At 45.2% G+C, this 25,600-nt stretch overlaps 1 protein-coding gene across 2 annotated transcripts in view; it reads left to right on the forward strand.

The window, feature by feature from the left end:
* Positions 1-25,600, forward strand: part of Ddc (dopa decarboxylase) — an 87,272-nt gene that overhangs the window by 18,094 nt on the left and 43,578 nt on the right. For both annotated transcript variants that reach the window (XM_037208972.1, XM_028882965.2), the window contains exons 2-6: positions 2,019-2,227; positions 6,843-6,956; positions 10,040-10,159; positions 17,381-17,515; positions 18,619-18,762. In XM_037208972.1, coding sequence (XP_037064867.1) covers positions 2,027-2,227; positions 6,843-6,956; positions 10,040-10,159; positions 17,381-17,515; positions 18,619-18,762 — 714 coding nt within the window. In that variant the 5' untranslated portion in view covers positions 2,019-2,026. The remainder of the gene's footprint in view (positions 1-2,018; positions 2,228-6,842; positions 6,957-10,039; positions 10,160-17,380; positions 17,516-18,618; positions 18,763-25,600) is intronic.

The following is a 25,600-nucleotide window of genomic DNA, read 5'->3' on the forward strand; positions in this document are numbered from 1 at the left end:
AGTTAGAGACACCTAGGAAATTGGTAAGGCGCATTTCTTGATGCTTCTGGGAAGTCGTTACCAGAAACCCTTAGAGGTCAGTGAACTGAGATGGAGCCTGGTCTTGACTCTGAGCAGCACCCATAGGCTGGGTCAGATGAACGGAAAGGCAGAAGGAAGCCCCACGGCTCTGCCCCAGCAGACATACACTTTTGCAGCGGCTGTGACCTGTGGACATCAGATTCCAGCTTCTCCAGCCTCTCACTAAGTAAGTCCCAGCACCCAGTGACTCCCTGAGGCACCTTCAGGGCCTTGACCTCTGGCTGCGGCTGCATCGTTGGTCTCTCCTGTCCAGAGGCTTCCTGGGTTTAAGTGGCAACTGGTTTCTCTAAGTCCTCCAGCTTGCTGACAGCCATTGTGGAAATAAACAGCCTCGGAGCATGTGAGTCAATCCAATAAACTCCCTTTTGTAGTTAGAAGTATATGTATATGGTGGGTTTCACTCCTCTGGAGAGCCCTGAGTAATCCCCTTTGGCTACATTCCCCATCTGTCCCTGGTGTTTCAAAGTTGAGGTCAAACTCTTTCCCCCCATGCAATACTCCTGAATAAAAAGTCTGTCTTCCCATTTTAAAAAAGTGTCTGATGAATCATTCCTAACGCATTTAACATCACAAAATCTGTCCAACCCCCCCTCCCACCCCAGACAATGGGGAGCATGGGGAAGTGCTGGGAACATGACATGGAGGTCAGCCCCATTGCTAATCACAATGGATTTGACTCATCCCCAGCACTTATTCTGATGGAAAATCCATCTTCAATTACAAAGCTCTGGACTAAGGGAGGGATTTAGAAATGTATCCTTTGTTTAGCTTTCAATTGTCTCTCACAAATTTAGGAACTATTCAGGAAAGACACATGTTACAATTGGGGATGATAGGATTCTAGGGGGTTGTCCATCTTTCTTGTTTTGCAAATACGTTCGATTTTTTTTTTTCCTATACATAAATTCCAGGCATTCAGGATCTCCTGCATGCTAACTTGTATCTGAATCCTCAATTAAGGCTCATTGTGCCTTCGTGACCAAGTGCAGAGCTGGGGAACTGTGTGAGTCATCAGAGGCACACAATCCCTCTGAGGTTGAACAAGGCGATACTCTGCCTTATGTTTGAGCTCTTGTGATGTAAATAAGAATCCTCTTTTTTTTCTAATCTGTTCTGACCTTATCCTTTATGTTGTTACTGTTTTTCTTAGTGATTTTACTGTTTAAAAATGACCCTCAAAATGTACTGCAAAAGTTGTTGTCTCTCGATCTTCAGCCCCAGCAAGCAGCAGTCAGCCCTGTGGAGAAAATAATTGTATTATTCAGCATCACTCAGGTTGTGGTAATGTTTATAAAGACAACAGACATGAACTCTGATAGCTGCCTCTGTGTGTGTGACATGGGTGATATGAAGAAAGCATCATTCTGACAAGCAGATCGTAGGCAAAGGTGCAGGTCACCAGGAAGGAGATGGGATCCCAGGAAAAGACATCTCTCTGACTTTGGCCAGGGCTGTGCTGTCCTGGGCTCTGGGCTGAGCTCACAGAGTGATCGTTCCCTCACCCACTCCTCCGGGCCTGGCGTTATTATCTTCTTCTCAGCTGCCGGGTGGGGCTCAAAGTGCAAGGCTCTCTTTCAAATGGCTAACAAAGGGTACAGGCAGAATGTGGACCGGTGTTTGTTTTTAAAGTTGTAAGGATCCCTGAATGTGTGCTTTTTTTGCATTTTGCCGAAATAAAAAAAAATAAAAAATAAAAAATAAGAAGACGAAGGTGCTGCGGGGCCTTCCCTGAGTGTCTTGTGAGGTGTGGAATGGGCATTGTGCTACACTGTGTGGATCCAGTGGCAGGTCTGTCTCATCCAGATGTAGAGGAAAGCAAGGGATGCTGAACTGGGAACTGAGTAGTCTCTAGGATGCAGTCACTGCCCCCTGGGTTTGCCCCTCCAGTTCAGAGGTGAAATGTTTTGTTGGTTGATTTCTATTCTTTCCATGGGCAGTTTCGAACATGGATTCGAGTGAATTCCGGAGGAGAGGGAAGGAGATGGTGGATTATATAGCTGACTATCTGGAAGGCATTGAGGGACGTCCAGTGTACCCTGATGTGGAGCCTGGCTACCTTCGGCCCCTGATCCCCGCCACTGCCCCCCAGGAACCAGAAGCATATGAAGACATTATCAGAGACATTGAGAAGATAATCATGCCGGGGGTGAGTATGCATATGAGGTCAGAGGACAGCAGGATTTATGCTAATAAAGCACCTACTGGAAGCTACAGCGTCACCGGGTCACCGAATCAGAGAGGTTAAAGAGAAATTCCTGCCATTGTTTCAGTTTGGGCTGAGACAATTTAAGATTAGGGGAATTAGGTGGTCCATGGAGCTCGGATGGGATGGGAAATGATAGATCCAAATAACATGGCCTCCAAAGGTAAAGGTTTTCTACCAAGGCCCCCAGGACCCAGTACTTGCTTCACCAAGCTCAGTTCCTAACTACCCTATGATGGCAAGAAAAAATAAGCTCCTGGTGGTTGGTTGCAAGTAGTTTAATTAACTATCCCAAATAAAGGCACTTGTAGCATTCTTGTATCTGTCAAAAGGTAGCTTTCATGTCCTGAGGGGATGAGTTTTCTTCATTTTGTTTGGGCATGGGCAGTGTATACTGCTTCTGCCCAAGGGCACAGAATACCAGTGACCTCCCTAATAGTCGGATGGATCAAAGGGTCACAGTGAACCTTAGAGGTATGTCTCCACAGTACTACTTTACCCATCAAGCAATTTACCTAAAAGCCTGTCCATTAACATGATTCTGAACAAGTAGGCCTTACCCTGACCACCAAATCATGTGTAAAGTCTGAGCTGGGCATCCGCCCCCTCCCCCAGCACTAAAGGTGAATGAGGAACAAGCATGCGGTATGCAGGGCAGCGGGGAGCTGGGATGGTGGGTACTCACTCTTGTTTTCAGAGAGAACACAGAGGCTCTGGGGAGGCAGCCAAAGTCACAGGCTCCATAGTCAGCGCCTCAGTTCCAGAACACCTCTCACAGCCCTTGTCAAGTTTCATCTTTAGGAGATTTCCCCTGGTATTTGTTCTTTGAGTAAAACTCAAAATTCTGGCTCTGGCCTACAAGTTGAACAAATAAGCTAAGCCAGTCAGCACAAAGCCGGTGCGGGGAGGTACAGTCAAATGTCAGGCCACAGAGGAATACAGGGGTGCTGGGAAAATGTGCAGTCTTCCTGCAGGAGTCTACACTCCATAGCAGTATTTACTGGGTCGAGCAGAACTGAGAAACGCAGAGGCTCTGGGGTTAGCTCCCTGGGTGACAGTTCCAGCCAGCCTGGTGCTCGCCCTGTGGTTGACCCGAAGCTACGTGAAAATTCTGTGCCGTGCAGAGCCCGTGTGGGACTATCAAGTCCACATGCTCTGTGGCTGTTCACAGAGAGAAAGGCAGAAGGAGTGTCCTTTCCAGTCAAGAATCACCTGGCCTTTCCAAGACATGGATAGCGAGGAGAGGGAGCGGCAGGCAGCGTGGAGCCTCCAAGTACCTAAAGAAATGGAGACCCTGGGCTCCAGCTGTGACCTCTGGCCCTGGGCATTTATATAGTCTTTGGCCTCCTCCTCCATTGGCCTTTGCAAGTTACACTGTATAAAGGCATTTCCGCAAAGACAAACGAGTTACCACTGCAGATGTTTTGGTTTTTATCTGAACATTTTTTCTTTTTCTTTTTTTTTTTCTTTCTAAAGCCTCATGGGCTCCACTCCTGCTCTGCTGAACACATCACTCAGCCTGTGAAGTTCTCCAGAGCCTCTGAGACTCACTGTCAGCCTCCCTCCCTCCCTCCCCCCTTCCTGTTCTTGCTAACCCTGATTTTCTTTCACTCTCACTTTTTTTTTTCCGTTGGCTCTGTCCCACTCCCAGGCCTGGAGACAGCCATGCAATGAGCCTTGCTGGAATCTTCCAGTTTTTAATGAGCTATCCTAGTTGGTTATCTTTGTAATCATAATCGGGGGTTCCTTGTAGCACGTACTGGCCAGTAAATGTCTAATATGTGGTTTTACTGAGAAAAGACACGTTTGCATCTTTGCAAAGACTATGAAGAATGGCAATGTCGGCTTTCTGTGTTAGTCGGCTTTCTGACCCTGTAACAGATGGCTGAAATAACAAACACATAGAAACAAGGTTCATTTTGGTCTATAGTGTTGGAGGTTCAACCAGGACTCACTGGTCCTTTTGCTTTTAGCCTGTGGTGAGCCAGTGTATCGTGGCAGGATAGGACAGAGGAAATCTACTCACCTCGTGTGAGTGGAAAGTGATGCAGAGAAAGAGGAGGGGACCGCTCGATCTTACACTTTTCTATGAGGGCACATCACAAGGCCTAAAGCCTCTCGCTCCCTCCTGATAGTACCGCCTTGGAGACTGAGCCTCTAACACACGCAGCTTTGGGGAGTCATAAGAGCTGCATCATAACAAGGACACAGACGAGGTGACTTCAACATCTCTCACATTTCTGGAGGTTGGACTCAGATGAGGGATTCCTACAGCAAGCAGCTCTGTACCCTCCAGCAATAGAGAGCTCTGGTCTTCTCCTCCTCCTCCCCATCCCCTCCTCCTCCTTCTCCTCCTCCCCACCCCCTCCTCCTTCTCCTCCTCCCCACCCCCTCCTCCTTCTCCTCCTCCTCACCCCTCCTCCTTCTCCTCCTCCTCACTCCCTCCTCCTTCTCCTTACCCCCTCCTCTTCCTCCTCCTCACCCCTCCTCCTCCTCCTCACCCCCTCCTCCTCCTCCTCACCCCCTCCTTCTCCTCCTCCTCTCCCTACCCCTCCTCCTCCTTCTCCTCCTCCCACCCCCTCCTCCTCACCCCTCCTCCTTCTCCTCCTCCTCACCCCCTCCTCCTCCTCCCCACCCCCTCCTCCTCCTCCTTCTCCTCCTCCCCCACCACCACACTTAGCCTCTCTCTTCCCTCTAATAGCTCCTTCGGTGCCTGACATCCAATGCTCCACACATCCTGCAGGCCCTTACTTTCATCTTGACTTCAATGTTTACATGGAGTGATTTGAGCTCCCAGCTTCTCTAAGGTCAGGCTCTAGGCCCCTCCCGCTCTCGGGGATCATCTTTCCTTACACACTGATGAAGAATGAGTGCTTGTTTTATGTCTCTGCCCTCAGTTCACTTTGTGCAATCTCTTCCCCAGGACAGGCACCATCTTTTTTTTTTAAAAAAAAGCAAAACTATTATTTTAAAGAATATCAGCTGAAGACTGTACATAGTGGCCTCATCTCAGAAGTCTGGGGATGACAGGGTAGATTCCATGGGACTGCTTCTTACAGTGGAGGGTACATCTTGATTTCGGAGATCCTAAAACACAACAGAGTTTTGTCTTATAATCAATGAAAAAGAAGAATTTATTTGACTAGAATCTGGAGAAGAAAGTTAGAGATGGTCTCATTGCCTAGCAATGCAGAAAGAAACCCAGTCCCTGGATTTGGGGTATCAGGAGTAGACCCTTTTTCCAGAATCTTTTGATCAGAACCATATAAGCCTTTTGAACTTTATTTTTTTTAAGATTTATTTATTTATTTAATGTACCTTGGGGTTTTGCCTGCATGCATGTCTGTATGAGGGTGTCAGAGCCCCTGGAACTGGAGTTACAGTTGTGAACTGCCATGTGGGTGCTGGGAATTGAACCTGGGTCCTTTGGAAGGGCAGCCAGTGCTTTTAACCCCTGAGCCATCTCTCCAGCCCTGCCTTTTGAACTTTGGAAAGAAAAAATATTTCCTTAGCCTGCTACAAATCACCACACAGATCATTGACTTTCAATGTTTCAAAAGCAGAAATTTTTGTTTAAGTTTGGGGTGTGTGTGGGGCGGGGGGTTCAAACTTTCCAAATAGATACAGTGTCACAGCTCTCCATAGATTCTGGAATTGTTAGTGTATAGTCAGTCTGATCTCTTTTTAGAAGATCCCAAATCCCATCACAAAGGCCCCACTCTCATGACCTAAGTACCTCACCAAGGCTCTGCTTCCTAATACTGCTGTTTGGGGCTGAGGATAGGGAAGATGCGGCCCACTGAATCAATATAGATCTGTGTGTCCTCACCACGGTGAGGGTCTGTGAATCCATCATCCCCGGGATTCCCAAGAACACCACCTAGGTGCTTCTCTTCCTGGCCAACCTGAGCTTTTCTTCTGCACCTAATCCAGGGTTGGCCTGGAGCAAGTGTTTGCTCCCTCTGGGCTGGAGGAGGCAGGGGGACAGTGGCCACTGTGGGAGACAGAGGTAGCAGCTCCTCTTAAAGGTGCTGATTTTTTGTGGGGGAGCAGTTTGTGCAAGCCAGTGGGAAGGTACCATTTTAAAGAAATTCTTTTTTTTAAAAAATGGGCATTCAAAACAAAACAAAAATAAATAAATAAATATACAAAAGTAACTGAATTTGCTAGAGCAATTTTGGGAAAGCCAAGCTTTTTACTCTAGGATTTCAGATGTCTGGTACAGCCCTTTCTCTGTCCAGGGCACTTAGTAAGACCCTGAAGCAATATTGCTATATCATTCCTACCTAGACTTCATGTGTTATGACAAATTATGATAATTTTCCATATTCTCTTATGAAAACAGCATTTCCTTCTTGGCTAGCAAAAACCTTCAAGCACAAAACAGACAGTCTGTTCACTGTAGTGACAATGAGGTAAAAATCAGAAAGTGTAGGATGATTAAATTTGAGAAACTTGGTCCAAGTTGACTTCTGCATGCATCCTAGAGGAACTCATGGCCTTGTTCAGGTATAGCCAGACTCCCTTGCCCCAGAGTAACTGTTCCACCTTCCTACAGGTAACACACTGGCACAGTCCCTATTTCTTCGCTTACTTTCCCACGGCCAGCTCATACCCAGCCATGCTTGCAGACATGCTGTGTGGGGCTATCGGCTGCATTGGCTTCTCCTGGGTGAGTATCTCCAAGACCCTGTGGTGGAGTCTGTTCCTGCATGGGGAGGTGATCCCTTTACACACTGGACAGAAACAGGTGACTCTGTCACCTGTAGGTAGCAGGGCCGCTTTGCAGAGAGTAGAGTCTGGGCTCCAGGGAGGGAGTTTCTAAGGGGAGAGAAATTCTGAATGGAAAGTGGGAGAAGGAAGGAAGAAGGAGAAAGGGAGGAAAAGAGAGGGGAAGAAGGAAGGGGAAGGAAGGGGGCAGAGGGAAAGGGAGGGGAGGAGAAGAGAGGAGAGGAGAGGAGAGGAGAGGAGAGGAGAGGAGAGGAGAGGAGAGGAGAGGAGAGGAGAGGAGAGAAGAGAAGAGAAGAGAAGAGAAGAGAAGAGAAGAGAAGAGAAGAGAAGAAGAGAAGAGAAGAGAAGAGAAGAGAAGAGGTCTTGCATAGGGCTTTTGTTTTGTTTTGTTTTGTTTTTATAAGCACTTGATTTGAATCAAAATCCCAGTCTAAGGCAGTGAGGCTTCTACAGCCCAAAGCTGGATCCTGCATTCCCCTAAGACCAGAAGATTGCTATGCACTCTGAAGTCTGAGAATGTTGCCACCCTGTCTCATTCCATCTGCCCCCCACGAGGCTACTGCCCAGCCTATCTGATGGGCAAGTATGCGGAGCAGAAGTGTCTGGAAATAGGCTTAAGGCTGCCTCCAGGCAGTCCATCCCTCCCTGTGTGAGGTCTCTTCCTACATGGAATAAAGACTTAGAAAGTTCCCTACTCTGAAGTCAATGGGCCTAGGTCTCTCCTCTCTGTGTCCTAGCTGTGTGTTTCAGGAGGGATTTTAAGCAGGTGCCATTGACTCTCAGGTTCTGGGGCTACCCACACTATGAAGAGTTACTCAAAGTCTAGAGCTGTCTTTGACTTTCTAGATGCAGAATGTCTCCCTTATCTGTACCTTGGAGCCCACTCGGGTTGAATAGTGTTGAGTGAGGACCTGGGCTATAGAAAGGGAGGGCAACTTGGGAATTGTCAGGAGCCAGCAGAGACCAGCTGAGCTGGCTGCTTCACCACGTGACACCTGCTTGTCTTCAAGCTGGGATCCTCAGGAGCTGAAGCACATGGGAGTCACAGCTCATGGGAAGAGCTAAGGACACCTCCCTACTGTTGCTGTTGACATTGCTCTTCTGTCAGGCAACTGGGACCTCCTCCTCCTGGGAACAGACCTGGCCTAGGCTGAGTGTACCCTTTTCTTTCATTAGATGTTGTAGTGGACAGTTTCACTGGTATAGTTCTGCTGCTCCTGCATGTCTGTCTGGAGACCCAGCATCAACCTCTGATTTATCTGCTCGTCTGGAATGGTCTTTCATGTTTTGAATAAGGAAATGTTGGCCTTCCTGTTTCAGAGGTTGTATTACTTGATAGCTGCGGTTCATAACAGGAATGCTGGTTCCTGTGCCTGGAGTTAGGATTAGCCTGACTGCAGTAGAACCCATCAGGATGAGGATGACCATCAGACCAGCAGGGAGAGAGTCCTCACTTCCTCTGGCCATCAATGTGTCATGATGCCAGAATGCACGGGTATCTACAAGAGCACTCTGGACACCAGGTTGTGCTGGAAACTCAAATCACCTTTGCCTGGACCTAAGAATACACAGCCTCCTTCTGCGTGCAATGAGAGAAGGGAGGCCAGACGCCAAGTCACTGGGCAATTAAAAGACTTCGTAAGATGAGTAGCTTGGCCAGGCAGTGGTGGCGCATGCCTTTAATCCCAGCACTCGGGAGGCAGAGGCAGGCGGATCTCTGTGAGCTCGAGGCCAGCCTGGTCTACAGAGCGAGATCCAGGACAGGCACCAAAACTACACAGAGAAAAACAAACAAGCAAACAACAACAACAACAACAACACAACAAAAAGATGAGTAGCTTGTCTGGTGTTGCCTAGGGGATGAAAGTAGCCAATTCCCATTTCCTTGACTCAACTCTGCACTCTAAAATTCACTCACAGCCATAGAAGAGGATCTACCAGTAGACCTTTCTGTATTGTTCAAGTACACAGTGCATGAAGCAGGCAGGCTTGGTGGAGTAAGGTTCACAGAGGCCGATGCTGGGTCTCCTTGTCCTAATCTGGATGAAAGAAGCTTAAGTCTGAGACTGAGTTCAAGCATTTGAGGCCCATCTGCGATTGGGAGATTTTAATCTGAGATTCAGTCAGAGTTGACCCCAAACTCCTCAGTATCTGAGTCCTTGCTTCAGCATTAGTTCCTAGAGAATCATGACTGTGTGTGTGGTGGGGCTGGGGAGGTTGATGTGTGCAGGGACTGTTTTCAGCTTACACCCTGAGACTTTCTGTCGTGGAGAGAAGATGTCGATGGTGAGGTAAGTCCGAAGGGGCTCATAGAGATCTGCCCGGCACGGCTTCCTGTGTCCTATCTGGAAGGAGTTGAGGAAGAGCAGAGAAACGTCCTCCTTGTAAAGTTCTATCAGTGCTGCCAGGCCCAGGCCCTGCTTCCAGACCTCTTGGCAGAGCTAACCCCCAAGGCTCCTCCCGATCTCTGGGAAATGAGAACACAGCATTGTCTCAATCGGTTTGCTGGGGGAGAAGAAAATACCATCGACTGAATCCTTTATAAACATTAGAAGTCTACTTGAGGGTGTGAAGAACACGCTACTGGCATCTGGCAGCGAGGCGTGCTGTGTGATTGCAGCAGGCAGCAGGCATACATAAAACAGACAAGAATTGGGGTGAGCTTCCTCATTTCAATCTAGCCCACTCCTGAGACGACCCATTTTCCCGTCAGTTCATGACCAAAGGAGCCACGCAGGCGGGTTGACCCGTAATGTGCCCCCACCTCTCAATACTCTCCTAGTGGGTTCAGGTTTCAACATAGGAATGTGGGAAGACATGCTCCAGACACAGCGAGCAAGGGATTAATTCCCTGCCAAGAGTGGATTTGGGGGACAAAAAAAAAATGTGAACTTTTTGTTAAATTGATCAAATAAAAGTCACCAAAGAAACAATGCTTTCCCATGTCACCCTTTTGTGCTGAGGCCAGCTGCCCCGTGGCTTTAAGTGCCTCACTCTCCCTCCCCCACCCCACCCCCACTGCAGGCTGCAAGCCCAGCGTGCACAGAGCTGGAGACAGTGATGATGGATTGGCTGGGGAAGATGCTGGAGCTGCCAGAGGCCTTTTTGGCTGGAAGAGCTGGGGAAGGGGGAGGAGTGATCCAGGTAAGGTGGGGGAAGCGGGGAAGGCAGTCTTCTGGGAGTGTGGGCCCCACAAAGAACCACAGCTGCAAACAGAGAGCAGTGCCCAAAGATTTCTTCCAGAGAACAGGAAAGCTGGGAAACTCTGGTCTTGGAGTTGACGGGATCTGGATTTAGATCCTGGTGCTGTTTCCCATGAGCTGTGGGCAAGCATTTATCACCACAGGCCCTTCTGCTAGATAGATCAGTGGCTACCACAGAGGGCAGCGAATATTTTTGTTGGGGTATCCATTGCTGGCCACCGTGCCTAAGCACTCTCCAGACGTATTTACTCCTCACAGCACTGAAGAAACTGGGGGAGAAAACAACTGGTAACTTTCCTCCCAGCTTCTAGCTGGGAAGTTATAGACCGTGCATCTGCGTATTCCAGAACCTAAGATTTTGCTACCACCCTAGGATCCTGTTTTTACCCCAAGTGACAGCTGTGGCCATGCTTCAACGTCTGTATGGGCTACTTGGCTGTATGTGCTATTTGTCGGTGAGCCAACAACTTACCTAAGGCTTCTGCTATGTCCGTGCATACATTTAATTCATTCTCTGTATTCACTTGAACAACTGCAGGGCTTACATGAGGGTATCCAACAGATGCAAATGACAGCCGTGGTGAATTTTCCATTCCACCAGGATCTTCAGAGTGAATGATTGGAATTTATGTCCCCCCCTCTTTTTTTTTTTGAGACAGGGTCTGACTGTGTAGCCCTGGCCTGAATCTCACTATGTACAGCAGGCTGGTCTTGAGCTCAGAGCTCCACCTGCTTTTCCATCCCAAGGGCCGGTATTAAAAGAATGTACCACCATGTCCCAGCAAATGTGAGCCTTTAAAAAACATTTAGTAGCACGAACAATGAACTACATTAACTCATCAGCCCTCCTTATGTATTGTTCTCATGTCAGATTCAGGGTTGCAATACTGAGAAAGGCCTGTTAACTTTAGAAAGAAGGATTTCAATATACATATTGTTTTCTCGGAATCTCCGAGTATAAGGTAAAGCAGTGAAGGTTCCACATATTTTATGGGTGAGAATGCTGGGGCTGACAGGAGAATGCCTTGGTGGAAGACCACATGTCTGGTGTGGCCAAACTAAACTAGGAAGCAAGGCCCTCAATTTCTAGTCCTGAGACTATTCAATAAGACTGTGTGTTTTCGCCTCCAATGTATGACCTTTTTTCTTAAGGATGCTACGCATAGTTTAGTGGCTTCAAACACATTTATTTTCCTATGGTTCTGCAAGTCTGACTTAGGTTTTAATGAGCTAAAATCGAGATTGTCATCTTAGAAGCCCAAGGGGAAAATCCATTTCCCCACCTCCTCAAGTTTTCTAAAGCCCTCTGGAATTCCTTGGCCTGCAACTCCCATCTCCATCTCCAGAAGCAGCTGTGTTCCATCTCACTGACCTTTCTCTCACTGTCATGTTCTGACTGCAGATGTGGAATCGGGTCTCCACTTTTAAGGACCCGCATGATAGGATTGGGTCCACTCTGATAATCCAAGATAATCTTTCCAAGTCAGGGCTCTTAATGTTAATCACATCAGCAGAGTCCCTTTTCTCCTGAAAGGTAAACAATCTCGGTGTCTGGGAAAGGGGCCTGGCATCTTGGCGGTGGGAGATGAGGTCTGTGTTGTATGCTGTCTGCAGGAGAGCCCTGAAAAAGGACTTGCTGGTTCCTAGCCTCGGCCTGTGGAAAGTCAAACTCAGCAAGGCTCCGATGGGCCGGGAAATGTCAATTCTTGTTCATTCTGATGCAGAGATCTGTGGGCAGGCCAGCAGTACTGTGATCAAACTATGCTTTACATTCTTTGGTTGGCTCACTTGGTCCTATCTAAGTCACTAAGTAGGCAGCTGATAAAAAATGAACTGGTAGAGTTGAGTGGGCTGGGACTGCCTGTAATACCAACAGTGTAGAGATGCAGGCAGGAGAATCAGGAGTTCATACTCATGCTCGGGGAATTCACACCAGCTTGGTCCACATGAGACCCTATCTAAAAATATATATTCTAGTAAGTGTACATCTATACTGTACTGTAACAGAAGCATAAAAGGGTACTGTGAACCAGATTTCTAAAAATGGCAGCAGGAATGTTCTAGGGAAGTCCCAGTATAATTTTACAGGACCATTTTCTTCTTTTCAGAGGTTTTGCAGCAGAGCCAAACCTCCTTGGCTAAAAGGCATTGTATAGGTGTCGTTCCAGCTTGAGAAGGGGCTGCCACACACTAGTCCCCAACATGAAGTCAGAGCCATTTTTGCGGGGTGAATCCCTGGTGGCTTTACCAGGCTCTGATGCTGAAATCCTGGTTTCCCAGGGACACTCTTGCCGTCCTTGACAAGGACAATCAAGTGAGAGTTTCCAGAGAAGAGACAGCCCGTCCGGGCTTGAGAGGCCAGCAAAGCTGTCTGCAGAGGCATGGCCTGGAATTCTGGTCGATTTATTTCTGGGCAAGTGTCTCACTCTTCACAGTAGGCCTGACCCTAGAGCAAGCTTTCACTGTAACTCCATACTCTTTGCTGAGATCTTAGCATTTGGTAAGCCCTCCTCATGACCCAGCTTTCTGTCTACCTTGGGGCATTTTCTCTGCCCTGTTAGTGAGTAGGCCACTTCCACACACTTCTCTGGTGCTTAAATTTCCATAGACTCAGTACTTTTTCCATAATTTCTCTCTCTCTTTGAATAGTCCCTCTTCCCCCCCCTCCTCGCTTTTTTGGTCATTTTCTCCTCTGTATTTTCAATAATTGCTCATGGTTTTCTGTGCATCACTGTAATTTTCCACATTGCCAATTTACTATCTTCAATGTCAGTTTTGATTACACTTTTTCACTTTTAAAAATTATTGTGCCCTCTGTATTTATGGATAATGGGCACTCACTGTAGAAATGGGAAAATACAGCAACTATTTTAGAGTATAATTCTCTCGAGGCCTTATCCAGTATCTCTATATTTGTGGGTTACGTAAATTGAGATGATACAATCCATACACATTTTATGCATCATGTTTTATTTTCTTATATTTTCACTATTTAAATATTTAGTTTATTATTAATATTAATACTATTATTGTTGTTATTTCTAATACTGCTATTATTGTGTGTGTGTGTTGGGTGTGTGTGGATACTCAGCCATGACTCTCATGGGGAGGTCAGAGGACAACTTTTGACGTCAGTTTTTCCTTCTGTCTTCATGTGGGTCACCAGACTTGTAGGGCAACATGTCACCTAGTCATCTCACTGGCCTTCAAACATTTAAAACTATTTCTTCCTTTTTTTTTGGTTTTCAAGACAGGGTTTCTCTGTGTAGCCCTGGCCATCCTGGAACTCACTCTGTAGACCAGACTGGCCTCAAACTCAGAGATTTGCCTGCCTCTGCTTCCCTAGTGCTGGGATTAAAGGCGTGTATCACTACCGCCCCACTAAAACTTCTTAATTTACATTTTAAGTTAGAAAATAAAGCAAGAGGCTTCATTATGGCACTTCCATACACATCTTATTAGACTTTATTTTTATCCACCCTATTCCCCCAGCACCTATCCTGTTCCTCTCATACTGGTCCCCTTCTTGTCCAAATATTCTTTGAGAATATTATTACCGTACAATTTTTTTATGATATGACACAATTTATGCAAACAACACCTAAGATATTCAGGTCATATTACATTTTTTCAGTCTTGTAAGATTTCAGAGGACAGCTTTCAGGATAAGAAGCAACAGTCTTCGAAGACCATCAGCTTCCTCCGGGTGACACATCTGTACTCCACCAAGACCATAGTAGAACCACAGAGGAGAGCATTTCTGGGTCACTTGTCATACAGTGAAAACAATTTCATTTTTGAGTCTTTAGTATCCAAAGCTGAATCTTCTAGTTTGGTACTTGTCAAAGAAGTTTATTGAATGACGACTACGAAACTGTGTTTTAGCCTATTTATTGTGCTTTATATAATCAATTTTCAGCCTCAAAATCCTAATGAGGATTCGTCACATTATCAACCATAGTTTTCATAACAAAGAAACTGAGGCTCATACAAGTCCGTGGTAGAAACTATTTAAAGGCAGTGTGTAAAAGATGGTGCTGTTAGCACCAGCTTTGTCCCGGCTCTTTGCTTGTGATGGTGTGTGGAGGTTTGAATGCTACCAGGGGTTAAACCATCTTTAAAGACAACCTCCTTTTCAGAAGTCCCAGCCTTAGGTTAGGACTAATTCTGACATCTCCCAGACCACTCTTCAACAAAGCCCTTGTGAGTTCAACCCACTTAGTTTGGGTTGGTGGAAAGCAGACATTCACGTGTTTGCTGCAGGGAGCTGGCCCTTTTCAGCTCAGGAGGCTGATTGTCTGTAATTTGTGGGGCCTTAAAGAGCCCAGAGCCCAGTGACAGCCCGTGAGGCAGCCTGCCTTATCGATCCCCTCAGAGCTGTAATCACAGCTTAGCATCGGCGCAGCAGTGGGTGTCTGAGCCGAACGGCGGCACACCATCATTGTGAGGCCGGACAAATGAGACCTGCAAAATGGGTCTCTTAATTGGGTTTGAAAGCTCTTGTGGAAGAAAAGCTGCCAATTTCTTACCCTGTGTGAGGTGACATTTGTAAAACCTAGAAGATGAAAGGACCTTTCGGCTCAGGGCATCAGCAGCCTTGAGCATCGACTCTCCCCAAAGGTCCCTCCCACCTCAGAGCAGGCTCGCCATGGCAACCTTTGTCTGCCTGAAGCAAAGGCATGGGCGAGCCACACAAAGACGTGGGGGGGTAGGGGTGGGCAGGGGGTGACTGGGTCCAGGTAAAGGAAGCAGCAAGTGTGTGGGCTTAGCTGGGTGCAGCGCGATCTGTTCAATTCCCCACTTGTCGGCCACGAAGCACAGTGGCCAGCTTGCACTCTGTCCTTGCTCTCTTAACAAAGAACAATTGCTCTCTTTCTCCCCTCGGCAAACTCCACTTCTAGAAAGAGACAGAGAGCCACTCACCTTGATGTTCAAGTGTGCCCAAACCGGATCTGTAATGGCATGCTGAGGCTCAGAGCTTTAATGGTGATTTTTTTTTTTTTTTTGCTCTGGACTTTTTTGCTATTTCTTAAATTATTTTTTTGTTGATAAAAGTAAAGAATTTTCTCTCAGAATATGGACAGTGTCCACCAAACTCATAGTGAATTCAGGTCTCTGAAGAGAGGGTGGAACTTTTTTCTAGCCGATTTTTGTTTTTTGTTTTTTCGAGACAGGGTCTCTCTATGTAGCTCTGGCTGTCCTGGAACTCACTATGTAGACCAGCTTGGCCTCAAATGCACAGAGATCCGGCTGCCTCTGCCTCCCAAGCGCTGGGATTCAAGCCGTACACCACTACGTCCAGTTTTTCTACCCACTTTTTAATAGATCCTGAAAAACAAAATGTGGCCAGAAGGACTGAAAGAAGCAAGCCAGGAGGGGAAAAAAAATAATGGGATGCACGGGAGAAACGGGATGCCGTGTCTGCCCTCAGAGGCTTGAATGTCCTGAAATAGCGGCTAGTCTGGTCAGCCAGGCTTCCTTGACATGGTCTGAAACTGTTCAAAACAACGGCTGTGAAAGTGTGGCCTGAAAGGAGATGTGTGAGTCACTCCGACGCTGGGTGAAGGCCGTGGTCTGTCTGTTTATTTGAACTCATACAGTACAGCTACAGGAATAGGAACACACTCGTCTAGCTGAAAAGCTCACCCCATTCCTCAGGGAGTAGGAGTCGATTCAAAAGAATAGGTTAAAAACAGCGGGTGGGAGATCAAAGTGGGATATCAGGATTGATGCAGGAGATAAAAGTAGCAATAAGAAAAATTTGCATTCTACACAATTCAGTGTACTGTACATTTCTCTGAAAGATTGCATGCACTTTATAAACTTTCAGAATCAGCCCAAAATCTGATGGGTTTCTCCTGGGTTTTGTCTACCAGGGAAGCTGAGCACCAATGCCAGGAGGTAAAGACTGAAGGGGGCTTCACTTTTAACCATGCCTAACTCATACTGCAGATCCAGGGAATGCTACAGCAGCCCACCTGAAGATGAAAAACTTTAAACACAGGATTATTTTACAAATTAAATGGGATAACACGGTGGGCGCTGAAAGCTATTTCTCTCACTCTCAAGTTCGAACGATGAATTGCACACAATTCCTTTTTACTTTGCTGAAATAAATGGGTGAGATTTCTTGCACTGGCTCACTAGGCCTGCCACAACAAAGCCCAGGGCAAAGATGGCAGAAACAGCACACTCATTGCCTCTGAGGTGTCAGCAGGATTGGTTTTCTCTGAAGTTTAGCTCGGAGTTTTTCCGTACTATCTTCTCCCTTCTGTATTCTCCTGGTCTCAACTTTGTGTATGTCATGTCTGCTGGCCAGTTGCTGATTCTCGGGACAGCAGTCAGACTGGATTACGGTCTACCCTAAAGATTTAATTATTACTTTAAAGATCCCCTCTATCCCTTCCTTGCTTCCTCCCTTTCCTTACAGGTATTTTGAGACAATCTCACACTGTAGACCTAGCTGGATTGGTACTTGTTAGAGACCCGGGTTAGCCTTGAACTCACAGTTATCCCCAGGCCTCAACCTCCTTAGTGTTAAGACTACATGTGTGCGCATGATGTAGTGTACACCATGACTGGCTTTAAAGGTCTTATTTCTCTAAATATAGTACATTCTGAGATGCTGGGGCCTAGGACTTCAATATGTCGAGTGCAGGAAGCGAGCGAGCGAGCGAGCACAATTCAGCCCTGTTACATTAAGGATTGGGCGAAACCGTCCAAGTCCACCTCCGTGTGTCAAGGAAAATGCATTCCTATGTTATAAGCAAATACAAATTGTTCTGTCCACATGCATAGGAACACAGAACAGGGATTGGGCAGGGTGCCCTGGATCAGTCTCTTCCTCTGATGGAAGTGGAGACAGTGTGTCCCAGACCAGGCCTAAAGAACCCATGAGAGAACACCTGCAGAGTCTTGTATATGCTAGAGGATCAGAATGTTAGCTCACTGGGACATAATATGGATAAAGCAATGTCAAACTAATTACAAGAGCTAAACCAGCCCCTGCAGATGTTAGCTGCAAAAAAACGAGTGAATTTTGCAACTTCTGGCTCCACTTTTAAAGGAAACTATGGACACACTACTATGTCTTCCAACAGTTTGGGCAGGGATTCCTTTGCAGCATTTCAAATTTCCTTTGGCCTTTTTCTCTTGGATTCAGGGGAGTGCCAGCGAAGCTACCTTGGTGGCCCTACTGGCTGCTCGGACTAAAGTGACCCGCCAGCTGCAGGCAGCCTCCCCAGAGTTGACACAAGCTGCCATCATGGAAAAGCTGGTCGCTTACACATCCGATCAGGTTAGTGTGCTGGGGTGGGCATCGGCCCAACACGCCCTTACCCCCGACCCACCCCAGAGCTGAATCCAAGAACAGTTAGCATCATTTCAAATCCAAAAGCAGTTCCCCAGGGATCGTGAGGGGGGAAAACTTCTTATTCTATCCTGGGAGCTTGGGAGATCTAGTCAGAAATGAAATACACATGCTGAGAGCCCCCACAACTGGCTGCTTCCCATTTCTGTAGTGTGGAATTGCACTGTGCCCCTGTGGCTTGCCTTTAAAGCTCCACTGTGGAAAAATTGGAAGTGAGGCTCCAACCTGGTGCCAAATCCCAGCTTTGTAAATCATGTACATTCTCAAAGCCTATTTTTTTTTCTATTAGCAAAAGGGATAAAAGCACCATGCTTGCTGTGACCACTCAGTCCAGCTTGTGGCTTGAAAGGACTGACTTGGAGTTCATTATACTGCTCATAAAACCCTGCAAATAGAAATTGAGTAGTTTTAGCTCACTTATTTTATTTACTTGACTTTGTGATTAACTATTTTATATTGTTCCTTTTTCTTCATTTTAATCCTGTTAGTTGTATATTCTTTTTTGTTGTTTGTTTTCTTTTTCAAAGCAGAGTTTCTTTGTGCAGCCCTGGCTGTTTTGGAACTCCCTCTGTAGTTTAGTCTCAACTCAAACTCAGCTTCCCAAGTGCTGGGAACTCGCTCTATAGTTCAAGCTGGACCCAAACTCGGCTTCCCAAGTGCTGGGATTAAATGCATCGGCCACCACTACCCAACATATTCTTTTATTATACAACCCTGTCACCTTTGGTGTACATATTGCCATATATTTAACTCCATATGTATTTAAAGTCACACAAACGAATAAAAACCTTAATCAATAGAGAGCCAACACCTCACTCTGGGAGTGTTTGATTCCTTAGATTGAAAAGCAAATTTCCCGGATGGAAACAAGTCCAGGAAAGAGGTGACTTCATAAAGAAGGAGGAGAAGAAATCAACTCTGTCCCCTTCACGGGGCATCAAGAGCCCAGGCCCGGAGCTCTGCAGAGCCAGTGCCTCAGGAGCCATGGGAACACACCCTCACAGACTCAGCCCTACCTGTTTTCCTTGCAGGCACACTCCTCTGTGGAAAGAGCAGGATTAATTGGTGGAGTAAAGTTAAAAACAATCCCTTCAGATGGCAACTACTCCATGAGAGCTTCTGCTCTTCAGAAGGCCCTGGAGCAAGACAAAGCAGCTGGCCTGATTCCATTCTTTGTAAGTTCAATGCTTGTTGGAGATGGCAATGGGTTCTATGTGGGTCTAGGTAGAGTTTGAGGCATGCGTGCGTGCGTGCGTGCGTGCATGTTCTGGGAAGAGGTAGTCATTGTCTTCACTTGTTGTAGACTTGAAGGAGAAATTACCTCCTCACTCCAGGCATTTGAACACTTGGTGACACAGAGTTTTGGTGGTGCCTTTCACTAGGAGTGAGCTTTGAGAAAAAGAAAAGTCTTAGGTATTTCCAGTTCACTCTCTCTGCCTCATGCTTGAGGCTCAAGATGTGAATTCTTACATTCCTGCCACTGCTACTATGTCTGTTGCATGCTGTCACGCTGCCATTTTGGACACTAAGCTTCTGCAACAGTAAGCTCAGATAAACTCTTCCTTCTCTGCCTTAGTCATGGTGTTCTATTACAGCAACAGAAAGAAACTAAGTTACACATATACCCACAGGTGAGCTCCTCACACTCCAAAGGATGCTCCAAAGCTTGTAGTCACACAGTCAGCCACCATCAAAATCAGTGTGGGTCACAAGACAAAACAAAACAACATCGAATGTAAAGAAGAGACTTCTAAGGGGGAATGTCAGGGGAAGAAAGGAGATCGGAGAGAATGGGGGTGTGAAAGTAAACAGAATGTATTATATACATGTGTGATAGTCGCAAAGAATAAAATTAATGAAATTATATTTAAAAAATAACCACTGTAGGCTTTACTGCCTGGGTTTGTTGCTCTCAGCAGATACTAAGAAGGTTCTTTTGTTGTGAGCAAACAATGAATTATCCCTCCCATGTAAAACTAACTAGCCAAATGGCATGCTGATTCTTTTATGCCTAGATATGCATTCTAATGGGGGATGCACCTGGAGTTTGAGACTTGTCATGTTTCTGACGTAGCCACAGCAGTATGTTCTGCCTGGGACTAATATGTCATGTTTGAAGCAATTGGAGTGTCATTACTGTGGCTCTATGGGTATTCTGTCTGGCTACACAGTTTTATCAAGGGAGCTTTAGGAATGTTGACTCCAGGATAATTTTGGAAGCATGTCTATGGGTAGAATCAGGAATAGGTCATATTTAATAGCAAGATTCTAGTGTGCATCTGGGTTTGAGAAAGTTGTTGAGAATCCCTTTTTTCCTTTTTATTTTTTGGTGCTGGGGATGGAACCCAGGGTTTCTTGGAGTAGCCTTAACCCCTTGCATAGGGTGCCTATACCCAAACTCTTCTATTATTATTACTTTTAGTAAGTTTATGAGATAGTAGCCTTCTAAGTGGATTTTTTTGTTTTGTTTTGTTTTTGTTTTTTGAGACAGGGTTTCTCTGTGTAGTTTTGGTGTCTGTCCTGGATCTTGCTCTGTACACCAGGCTGGCCTTGAACTCACAGAGATCCGCCTGGCTCTGCCTCCCAAGCGCTGGGATCAAAGGCGTGCACCACCATGGCCCGGCACCCGTGTGGAATTTTTAAGCTGCTCTCAGTGTCAAATTATCCCTCCCCACGCCCCTGCTTCACACTACACTCCCATCTCTCTCCCCATGTAATTCTTCCTGCCTCATTATTCTCCTACCCACCTTCATACCACCATATTCTACTATCCTCTTATCCTTAAGCTCTCTATTTCTCCCTCTCCCCCTCAGCAGTCAGTGTCTACTTTCCTGGCTTCTTCTCTAAATACTCCACGGTAAACACACGTATCTGAAGGTTGCTGCTAGGCCCCAAATATGGGAGACATTTCCTAGCAGTTGTGAATACAGCAGCAATGAAAATGGACGAGCGATTATCTCTGTAGTAGGATAGAGAGAGTCCTTTGGGCGTATGCCCTGGAATGATAATAGCCGGGTCACAAGGCAGTTCTACGGCTCCATTTTTCACTTTTGACAGTCCAGATCTCTTGCTGATTTCCACTGTGGCTGTGGCAGCTTGCACTCCCACCGACAGTGAGTAGTGCTTCCCTTTTCTCACATTCTCCGAAGTATCTGCTCTCATTTATTTATTTTGGCCTTGGTGAATGGGGCAAGATGAAATACCAAAGCAGTTTTAATTTGCATTTCCCTGATGGCTAAGAATGTTTCTTCATTGGAGAACTCTCTGTTCCGTGTTTAGCCCATTTTTAATTGAGTTGTTTGTTTTCTTGATGTTTAGGGTTTTTAGCACCTTATCCTACATCCTAGACACCGATCCTTTGTCAGATGCACAGCTGGCAAAGGGTTTCTGTCCTTCTCTATGTTGCTCCTTCACTCAATGTCCAGTTAAGCGTAGAATCTTTTTAATTGCATGCTATCCAGCTTTTTGATAGTTGGCCTTATTTCCTGGACAGCTGGGGTCCCGTACAGAAATCCACACCTGAGTCTATAGCCTGACCTGTGTTTCTTATTGTCCCCTCTAGATATTTTGGGTACAGCATTAAGGTCTTTGGTGCATTTAGAATTGATCTTTTTGCAGGGTGTGAAATAAGGATTAAATTTCTAGGTAACATGGCACCTACAGCCACCTGATTTTTGGCAAACATTCAAAAGACATAAACCCCATTAGGGCTGGAGAGATGGCTCAGAGGTTAAGAGCACTGACTGCTATTCCAGAGGTCCTGAGTTCAATTCCCAGCAACCACATGGTGCCTCACAGCCATCTGTAATGAGATCTGGTGCCCTCTTCTGGTATATAGACAGACTGTATACATAATAAATACATCTTTAAAAAAAAAAAAAAAAAGACAAAACCCACCTGGAGAAAAGGCACAGCATCTTCAACAAATGGTGCTGGAAACACACTGGAAGTCTCATTTCTTGATGAAGAACGGCTTGCTGTTAGGAAGTACTCTCTTCCTCTATAACAGCTATCACCAATTTCTCCATTTACACCGAAATTAATTACTGATGGATTTAGATGTTACGGACCATCTGGGTGTTTGTTTTCTGTTTGGTTCACTTCTTACACTTTTTTCTCTACTTTTTTTTTTACTTTTAAAAAATTGAGTGTTTTTATATTGTTCCATTCTCTTCACTTTAATCTTGTTGGTTATATATTATCTTGTTATATCTCCCTATCACCTTTTGTGTGATTATTAGTATACATTTAAATCTACATGTTTTTAAACTCTACTAGATACTGCAATTTTACAAGAGCAACATAAAGTTAGATAAACCTACTATATCGGTCTCATTAACATTCATTTATTTTATATTTCTTATTTTCTTCTGTGTGGAAAACATTTAGAATTTATTCTAGTGAGTTGACAGTGTGGCCTACTGCTTTTATTTCCATGAGAACATCTTTATTTTCCATTTACTTTTGAAAGATATTTTTACTGATAAAATACACAGACAAAAAACAACCTAAGGACAGGGGGAGCTTTTGTTTCCATTTTTAAGATTTTCATTTTATTTTGTGTTTCACGTGGATGTACTCTGTGTCTAGTGTCCCTGGAGGTCAAGGGCATCAGATCCCCTGAAACTGGAGTTACAGATAGTTGTGAGCCCCCGTGTGGGTGCTGGGGATCAAACGACAGTCCCCTGGAAGAGTAGCCAGTGTTCTTAAACAGCCTAGCCATCTCCCGAGAGCCTCTGCATGTTCTGTATTTCCAGCTCATAGTTCAAGGGCAGTACATCAAAAGCAATGCATGCGAGCACACTCGTGTTCAGATTGTTTTTTCCGCTTTTGACAGTCCGGATCTCCCACCCAGGGAATGGTCCTGCCTACAATTAAGACAGGTCTTCCCATTTCAGTTAGCACAATCAAGGTAATCCCCCACAGGCTTTCCCAGAGGCCTATCTCTCAGGTGACTCTAGATCCTGTCAAGGTGAGGATCAATACTAACCATCTCAGCTGAGCATAGGATGCTAAGGAGAAAGCATGTCTCTGTTCATTGACTTCCTTCTGTGATGTCTGGGGAGACGTCACTTGTCAGTATTATTGTTGTTTGCATTGAGAAAAAGGGGAGAGTGGCATTCCCAGTGGCTTATAATATTTGTTTTTCATCTATACTGTTGGGCAGTTTTACACGATACTTACTCTATTTCCATTTCATGGGATTTCTTGAGTCTAAGGTGGGTTCTGATATCATTGTCTTCTCATAGTTTACTTCTTCTCAATTTCTCCCTCTTTTCATTCTTGGACTATGATTACATGTACTTACATTTTCCCCCCTGAATGTTGGCTCCGCTCCTTTCTGTGTGTCTCATCTTTGGTTCCCAACATCTATGTCAGGTGGTTCATAACTGCTTACAACTCCAACTCCAGGAAGACCGAATGGCATTGGCCTCTGTGGGTGCTTGCACTCATATACGCATACCTAGACACAGACACAAACACATAATTTAAAATAATAAAAGAAATTTTAAAAAATTAAAACAAAGCAATTCTATGCCTATCACTTTTGCCCCCAAGTATTACAATTCCTATAATTAAAAGATAATATTAGAACCAAGAAATTGACAACAGTTTACTGTGTTAGTTCTATCATTACAGCTATAGAGCCCCCTAACTATTCTGTTAGCTAAAATCCTGAAATGTTTTGTTTCTAAAAGGATCTATTCCCTGTGGTTCTTTTCTTTGCTCTCACTTTCTTGTCTCCCATTATCCTCACAATCTGTTTGGTGTTCTAGATTTCGGTGATGTTGAGGATGTTGTAGAAATGGGATCATAAAGTAAGTGAAAAGTTGAGATTAGTATCTTTTCACTCAATCGTGTGCCTTTGCGATCCACCCAGGTGTCTCTCGCGTGTTCCTTCTTACTGCTGTACCCCAGACTTGGTATCCAACTGTGTTCGTCCATCACCTACTGAGAAGTACTTTGATTGCTCTCATTTTCCAACTACTGCAAATAAAACATCTGTGAACAGTTATGCACAGATATTTGGATAGAGAAATGTTTTCATTTCTTTGGGATACATTTTTAAAGAAACCAATAAAATGTTCTCTAGACTGACTATTTTGTTTTACATATCCACTATGTAGCTTGAAAAGTTTAGGTTCCTTTGCTTCCTCACAGGCATTTGGTGTTGTCATTATTTTTTATTTTAGTTCTGTCGATAGGAGTGTAGCAATATCTCCTAAGGACACAACAACCATTTCTCGGGTGACTAACAGTGTTAAATATCTCTTCATGTGGATAGGCACCGTCCATACATTTTTTTTTTTTTTTTGTAAAATGTAAAGTCATTTCTTTTGCCCATGTTCTAAATAGTTGATGTATTTTTAAAGATTTATTTCTTTAAGTGTGTGTGTGTGTGTGTGTGTGTGTGTGTGTGTGTGTGTGTGTCTGTGTCTGTGTGTGGAAATATGTGTATGTGTATGTGGGTATGTATAGCTATATGTATGTGTATATGTATGTGTGGGGGGTATATGCACGTATCCCCAGAATCCAGAAGAAGGTGTTGGATTCCTTTGGAGCTACAGTTAGTTACAAGTAGCTGTGAGCTGCCCCATAATGGGTAACTGAAATTGGATCTTCTGCAAAAACAGTATGTGCTCTTAGCTGCTGAGCCATCTTTCCAGCCCTTACGGTGATTTTTAATTTTTTCTTTTTTAAATAAATTTTTAGATGAATTCTTTGAGAATTTTGTACAATGCACTTTGGTCATATTAACCCCCAATTCTCTCCCTAATTCTTTTCTGAACTACCCACATCTCCCTGTGTACCCCCAAACTTAGGTCTTTTTTTTTTCTTTTTAAATAACCCACCAAGTCTACTTTGTGTTGCCCAGATATTTATGGGTGTGGGCCACCCACTGGAACACAGTTGGGATACCAGAAGCTGCACCCTTCAAGAAAACTGATCCTTTCTCCCTGAGAACCCACCAATGTCAAGCCTGGGTTGATTTTTTTTTTTTTTCTTTTTAAGTAACAGATTGATTTTGATAGAGCAGTTTTAGGTTGCTGCTCTGCCAGAATACCTAACAGAAATAATTTAAGAAGGAAGGGATTATTTTGGCTCAAGGTTTAGGGAACACAGCCTATCAGGTGGCAGCAGGAGCCGCTTGCAGGGCTGTTGGAATGCGAGACAGCTGTTCAATCATATCAGCATCAAAAAGCAGAGAGCTCAGGCTAGAAGGGAGCTGGCCAAGAACTCATAAGGCCTGCCCCACCATGACCCACTTCCCATAGCGAGGCCCCATGTCCGGAATGTTCTACAGCATTCTAAAGCTGTACCACCATCTGTGCAAGTGTTGAAACACATAAGCCTATGAGGGACATTCCACATTCAAGCCATAGCCCAGCTTCCCAGAAGAAAAATAGAACAGAAAGTTTCCATACCGACTTGCATGTTTTCCAAATGTCTGCTCCCAGTCTGTAGCTTGTTATTCTACACTCTGAATTGTGTCTTTTGTCTTTGGTGAGACAGATATCTAATTTCAGTAAAGTGCAATTTATCCATTCTTTCCTTTATCCATCAGGCCTTTGGTATTATACATAAAATGGTGAGAGGGCCCTTTTCCTCCCTGGAGTAGTGTTAAATACTGTTTATAAAAAACAAACACAAAACAGTAACAACAAAACACTGTTAGTGTTAAATGACAAAGTCTTTAAGTACTCCTTGTGATGTTCATTTTCTCATAAGTAATGAAACATGCAGACACATGGCATGATTTGACTCCCTAACTAGCAGCATTAGACGCTCCCTGGCTGCCCCAGCCGCAGCAGAACTGTCAGTCAGATAGTCAACTGCCCTTGTGCCAGCGCCAGCCATTGCGAACATTTCACAGGCACCCTAGGAAAACGACAAGCCAGCCTTAGTTGATCGCCCCGACTACTGCTTCAGCAAGGACTGATTGAAACCATTTGTGCCAGCCTCTTTGTTATCACAAGCTTCCATGAGCTCTCTTTAACCGTGCAACCATTT

This window comes from Peromyscus leucopus, chromosome 10 (genome assembly GCF_004664715.2).
Source record: "Peromyscus leucopus breed LL Stock chromosome 10, UCI_PerLeu_2.1, whole genome shotgun sequence".
Classification (NCBI taxonomy): Eukaryota; Metazoa; Chordata; class Mammalia; order Rodentia; family Cricetidae; genus Peromyscus; species Peromyscus leucopus.